The sequence below is a fragment of the Gekko japonicus genome, unplaced genomic scaffold (genome assembly GCF_001447785.1).
Source record: "Gekko japonicus isolate JY-2015 unplaced genomic scaffold, Gekko_japonicus_V1.1 scaffold224, whole genome shotgun sequence".
Classification (NCBI taxonomy): Eukaryota; Metazoa; Chordata; class Lepidosauria; order Squamata; family Gekkonidae; genus Gekko; species Gekko japonicus.
Window position 1 is genome coordinate 57,398 of NW_015170894.1, and position 6,782 is coordinate 64,179.

The 6,782-nt window shown below is 50.4% G+C and overlaps 1 protein-coding gene across 1 annotated transcript in view; it reads left to right on the forward strand.

Annotated features, from left to right (window-relative positions):
* Positions 1-6,782, forward strand: part of PLEKHO2 (pleckstrin homology domain containing O2) — a 48,605-nt gene that overhangs the window by 35,139 nt on the left and 6,684 nt on the right. Inside the window, exon 6 of the mRNA XM_015418486.1 lies at positions 5,572-5,676. Coding sequence (XP_015273972.1) covers positions 5,572-5,676 — 105 coding nt within the window. The remainder of the gene's footprint in view (positions 1-5,571; positions 5,677-6,782) is intronic.

Below are 6,782 nucleotides of genomic sequence, written 5' to 3' on the forward strand. Positions count from 1 at the left end.
GGGATTTGGGAGTTTTCTTTGCAAAAGTGTCTCAGCTGTTGCAATTCTGGTTTCCTCCTCCTGCCTCAGTAAGGGACAGAAGGGGAGGTGGAAGGGGCCAAGGTGGGGGTGGGAAAGGGGGAAGGGACACTCCTTTGGCTGCAAAGCTTAAGGTTCATCGTGTTCTCCTGTCCCTCTTCTCTGGGCATGTGGTGAGCCTGTGGGAAAGCAGATGCTGACAGATGTTCCAACAGGGCTGTGTGTGCTGGCAGAGGTACACAACCGTGGGCCCTTTGGGGCTATTTGAAAATTGGAGTTGTGGCAGGCGATGTTGGCAAGTCATTCCCCGTCCGACCTGCGACATTCACAGCCTGTTCAAATACACACACACACCCCGCGATTGGATTCAAGTTGCTTTTCTACCTGACAATTAGTAGGATGAAAAACCATTTTTGTACTAAAGTTTATGTCAGAGGGTGCGGAGTACATTGGGTGTGGGTGGCTCAGGATACCCACCAGGCTATTTATCTGTCTGTTGTATTGTTCTCCATCTTCCATGGAGCTCAGGGACCAGGTATACTTGGTTCTCCCCCTCCCCTGTTTTAGTTTCACAACAACCCTGTGAGGCTGGACTGCAGTGGCTGCTTGCCAGCCTCCAGGTGGGGGCCTGGAGGGGTCCCGGAATTACAACTGGTCTCCAGACCACAGAGGTCAGTTCCCCTGAAGCAAAATGGCAGTTTTGGAGGGTGGACTGGATGGCATTAGATTACGCTATGCTAAGGTCTTTGCAGATTTATGCACAAGCTAAGTAAACTATAGTTTAGGACCTCAGGTGATGGGGGGGGCTCTAAATACAGAAAAATTGGCAGTTATCTTTCTTGGGGGGGGTTGTGCCTCTTGAATTTGACCTAGTTTAGGGCAGGGATAGACTAGGAAGCCAAAATGTCCCTGCAGTTTTGTTGTTGTTCAGTCGCACAGTCGAGTCCGACTCTTCGCGACCCTATGGACCAGATCACGCCAGGCCTCCCTGTCTTCTGCCGTCCTCTGAAGTTGGCTCAACTTCATGTTCGTTGCATCTATGACACTGTCTAACCATCTCATCCTTTGCCGTCCCCGTCTTCTTTGACCTTCAATCTTTCCCAGCATCAGGGTCTTCTCCAGTGAGTGCTCCCTTCTCATTTGGTGGCCAAAGTATTTGAGCTTCAGTTTCATTATCTGGCCTTCCAGGGAACAGTCAGGGTTGATTTCTTTGAGGATTGACTGATTTGTTCTTCTTGCAGTCCAAGGGACTCTCAAGAGTCTCCTCCAGCACCATAGTTCAAAAGAATCTATTCTTCGGCGCTCGGCCTTCCTTATAGTCCAACTCTCACAGCCATACATGACTACTGGGAATACCATTGCTTTGACCATGCGGACTTTTGTTGGCAGGGTGATGTCTCTACTTTTTATCATGCTGTTTAGGTTCGCCATCGCTTTCCTCCCAAGGAGCAGGCGTCTTTTAATTTCATGACTACTGTCACAGTCTGCGGTGATCTGGGATCCCAGGAACGTGAAGTCTGTCACTACTTCCACAGCTTCCCCTTCTATTTGCCAAGGAGTGATGGGGCCGGATGCCATGATCTTAGTTTTTTTGATGTTGAGCTTCAAGCCCACTTTTGCGCTCTCCTCTTTTACCCTGAGCAAGAGGCTCTTTAGGTCCTCTTCACTTTCTGCCATTAGAGTGGTATCGTCTGCATATCTGAGGTTGTTGATCTTTTCCCCAGCAATCTTAATTCCCGCTTGTGATTCATCCAGGCCAGCATTTCGCATGATGTACTCTGCATATATATTAAATAAGCAAGGCGACAATATACATCCTTGTCGTACTCCTTTTCCTATGCTGAACCAATCAGTTGTTCCATATCCGGTTCTAACTGTCGCTTCTTGGCCCTTATACAGGTTTCTCAAGAGACATGTGAGGTGGTCTGGTACTCCCATCTCTTTAAGGACCTGCCATAGTTTGTTGTGATCCACACAGTCAAAAGCTTTAGCATAGTCAATGAAGCAGAAGTAGATATTTTTCTGGTACTCTCTTGCTTTCTCCATAATCCAGCGAATGTTGGCAATTTGATCTCTAGTTCCTCTACCTCTTCGAAACCCAGCTTGTACTTCTGGTAGTTCTCTATCCACGTACTGTTGAAGCCTAGCTTGTAGGATCTTGAGCATGACCTTGCTAGCGTGTGATATGAGTGCAATTGTGCGATAGTTTGAACATTCCTTGGCATTGCCCTTCTTTGGGATTGGAATGTATACTGACCTTTTCCAATCCTGTGGCCACTGTTGCGTTTTCCAAATTTGCTGGCAAATGGAGTGCAGAACTTTAACAGCATCATCTTCTAAGACTTTGAATAGCTCAGCTGGAATACCATCACCTCCACTAGCTTTGTTGTTAGTAATGCTTTCTAAGGCCCATTTAACTTCACATTCCAGGATGTCTGGCTCGAGGTCAGTGATTATACCGTCGTGGTTGTCAAGGACATCGAGGTCTTTCTTGTATAGTTCTTCTGTGTATTCTTGCCATCTTTTCCTAATCTCTTCTGCTTCTGTTAGGTCCCTACCGTTTTTGTCCTTTATCATGGCCAGCTTTGCATGGAACGCTCCCTTGATTTCTCCAATTTTCTTGAAGAGATCTCTAGTCCTTCCCATTCTATTGTTTTCTTCTATTACTTTGCACTGTTCATTCAGGAAGGCCTCCTTATCTCTCCTTGCTGTTCTCTGGAAATCTGCGTTCAGTTGGGTAAATCTTTCCTTTTCGCCTTTGCCTTTCGCTTTCCTTCTTTCCTCTGCTATTTGTAAAGCCTCATCAGAAAGCCACTTTGCTTTCTTACATTTCTTTTTCTTTGGGATGGTGGTGATTGCTGCCTCCTGTACGATGTCACGAACCTCTGTCCATAGTTCTTCAGGCACTCTATCTATCAAATCCAGACCCTTGAATCTATTCTTCACCTCTACTGTATATTCATCAGGGATGCGATCTAGGTCAAACCTGAATGGCCTCGTGGTTTTCCCAATTTTCTTCAGTTTAAGTCTGAATTTTGCAATGAGTAGCTCATGATCTGAACCACAGTCAGCTCCAGGTCTTGTTTTTACTGACTGGATAGAGCTTCTCCATCTTTGACTGCAAATTATATAGTCAATCTGATTTCGGTGTTGCCCATCTGGTGATGTCCATGTGTAGAGTCGCCTCTTAGGTTGTTGGAAAAGGGTGTTCGCTATGACCAGTGTGTTCTCTTGACAAAACTCTGTTAACCTTTGCCCTGCTTCATTTTGGGGGGGGGGAACGGTTTCCCCCCGAATTTTTCCAGTTTTCCCCCGGGCCTTCACATCTCTAAGTAGCAGGAGATCTCCAACCACCACCTGGAAGTTGGCAACTCGAATTAACCTGCTGCCAGTGGGAAAAGCCACATAGGTGCTCTCTTGCCTGCACTCAGTGATAGGGCTGTCAGCCTCCATGTAGAGCTGGGAGATCTCCAGATGACAAGGATCAGTTTCCTCTGGAAAAAATGGCTGCCTTGGGGGTTGGATTCTAAGGCATTAGACCCCACTGAAGTCCCTCCCATCGCTAAGCCCTGCCCTCCCCAGGCTGCAGCCATAAATCTCCAGGAACTTCCCAACTCAGAGTTGGCAACCGTAGCACTCAGTGAGGCTGTGGGGGGATGGGGGGTGTCACTAGGTTTACCCGCTTCCAGGTGGTACTGGAGATTTTCTGGGATTACAGCTCATCTGCAGACCACAGGGGTCATCTTACCTGGATACAGGGCTGGCTCACTCACTAGGCGAACTAGGCAATTGCCTAGAGCAGGCTAGCCCTTGGGGGCGCCAAGCTGCACCCGGCCCCGTACTCTGGGAGTTTCTTGATTATTTGTGTTTTTCATTCTTCCTATAATGCATTTATTTTTGAAAATTGGTGGGCGCATGGGGGGGCGCCAGAAGGGATCCTCGCCTAGGGTGCAAAATAAGCTGGGGCCGGCCCTGCCTGGATAACACAGCCATTTTGGACGTGGACTCTATGGCGTTGTACCCCAGCGAAGCCCCTCCCCTCCCCTCAACCCTGCTCAGGCTCCACCCCCAAAATCTCCAGTTATTTCCCAACCCAGAGGTGGCAACCCAAGGAGTCACTCACTTTCAATGCCGCACTTAGTTTTATCTCCTTCTCTCCGATGATGTCATATTGAAGTCACCACACATAATCCAACATCAACAGTAGAAATAATGGTGGTTAATGGCAACCCCCAGGGATACTGGCGGGAGCAGGACTTACCCTAATGGTGTGTGCTGTGACACCACTGCCAGTTACGGTGGGGAGAAGGAGAGAACGAAATGAGGCCTTGATATTTTCAGTGGCCACCCCGTGCCTCTGATAACAGTAGTTCCACCCTTGGCTACAAAGCAGGTTGGGTGACCTTCCACTAGTTACAGCTTCTGGACTTAGCCTACTTTGCAAGATTGCCGTGAGGTTAAAGTAGGGGAAGCACGCCTCATGAATGCTGCTTTGAGCTCCGTGGCAAGGGATGCTCTGTATTCTTGGTGCTTGCGGGGGGGGGGGCAACAGTGGGAGGGCTTCTAGTGTCCTGGCCCCACTGGTGGACCTCCTGATGGCACCTGGTATTTCTGGCCACTGTGTGACACAGAGTGTTGGACTGGATGGGCCACTGGCCTGATCCAACACTGTCTTCTCTTATGTTCTTATAGGAACTCTCTGTCTGGGGCAAGGGATGAACTGTGTTCTTGGGGGGGGGGGAGGCAACAGTGGGAGGGCTTCTAGTGTCCTGGCCCCACTAATGGCACCTGGTATTTTTGGCCACTGTGTGACAAGAGTGTTGGACTGGATGGGCCATTGGCCTGATCCAACACTGGCTTCTCTTATGTTCTTATAGGAACTCTCTGGGGCAAGGGATGAACTGTATTCTTGGTGCTTGGGGAGGGGGCAACAGTGGGAGGGCTTTCTAAGTGTCCTGGCTCCACTGATGGACCTCCTGAGGGCCCCTGGTGTTTCTGGCCACTGTGTGACACAGAGTGTTGGATTGGACGGGCCATTAGTGGGGGGCATGGCCGGGCTGGTGGGGGGGGGAACATTTGGTTCCCCCCCCCCCCAACGAGCTCAGCCACGCCCCCAACGTCAGCGACGTGACTGCGTCACCTCCGCTGACGCAGCTTCGGGGGCGGGGTTTCCCCCGGGCCCGGATTCCTCCTGGGCGGAACTCGGGGGCTCCGAAGCGGGGGGTTCCCCGCCCCCTGGGCACATTTGGGAACCCTATGTTATGTTCTTAACTTGTGTGAGCCTGCAGAGCCATTGAGTTTCCATTGGCAGGTGGGAAGGAAGCAAGAGCCTCGCCCTCAAGATCAGCTACGGAAGAACATCTGCGTTCTTTAGGCTAAACAGTGCTGTATTTGCTGAGCGGTAAAAAGGATTTCTGGTTCAAAACGCAGGGCAGCATGAGGCGTTGGTTTCAGAAATAAAAGAGAAAATAAGCCGATTGTGTGAAGCCGAACTGGATTTCCTGGGATAAAGCGCCTACCTCCCGCCCCCTATTCTTCTCTTTCCCCTCCCAGGTGCAAGATATCAAATTTCAGGCCTTTCGGAAGGAAGAAAAGGAGTCATGGATGAAAGCCCTCAATGAAGGCATCAACCGAGGCAAAAACCGGGTCTTTGATGAGGTAAAGTGTGGAGCTGGGACGCTCCAGAGATTGGTTGAGGATTTCCTTTTCTCTTTCTGTGAGAACTTTGACCTGGGGAACCTCCTCGGACAAGGACTGAGCCAGAGGTGGGGAAGCCACTCCAAGGCGGAAGGCGTTCCTAAAGATGCTGGGACACCTCACTAGGGCAGGGATGCGTCTGGGAATGTGGGCAGGGAATCGGAGGCGTTCCCTGTGAGTCCAGTCCAGGGCCTCAGCTGGCCGGCTGCACTGGGTTGCCAACCCCCAAGTGGGGCCTGGAGATCTCCTGGAATTATAATTGACCTCCAGACTACAGAGATTAGTTGGAGGGGTAAACTCCATCACATTATGCCCTGCTGGGGTACTCCATCTGGGGCGTTTGGTGGGGTTTGATGTAGTGGTTAGGCGCGCGGATTCTAATCCGGGAAAATTGGGTTTGATTCCCCATGCCCTCCACATGCAGCTGCTGGTGTGACCTTGGGTCATTCACAAGTTCTTTCAGAGCTGTTCTCTCAAGGGCAGTTTTCGAGAAGGGCGTGGTATAAATCCAATCTCCTCCTCCTCCCCTCCTCCTCCTGAGCGTGGACTCTAATCTGGGAGAACTGCGTTTAATTCCTCACTCCTCTACATGCATCTCTTCTTCTTCCATCTCCAAATCTCCAGGAATTTCCCAGCCTGGAGCTGGCACCCTACTTCTGTGGAGGAACAGACTGGGCCTCCGCAGCTCTGTTGAATTCTTCCCGGACTGTGCAAGCTGTGCTTCTACCAATCACTTTATTCACTAGCTTTCCCCTACAAATCCATCCTCTGCCTTGCATGAGCCAAGGAATTTCAGATGCATCTCTTAACTATGCTGCCTCTTGAGAGCTCTGCTCAAGGCGGAAAGGCGCATGTTCGGTTTAGTGCGTAGCTGTAGGCTCGGGAGCACTGAGTGGAAAGAACATATTTCGGCCGGAGCCTAGAGTGGAAAAACGGCTCTCCCGGCCCTCAGTAGGGCCTGCATCCACAAGTGGAATGTAAACTCCGAGTGAACTTCTTGAGTCTGCTTCTCCATCTCTCCCTCTCTCCCTCTCTCCCTCTCTCCCTCTCTCCCTCCCTCCCTCCCT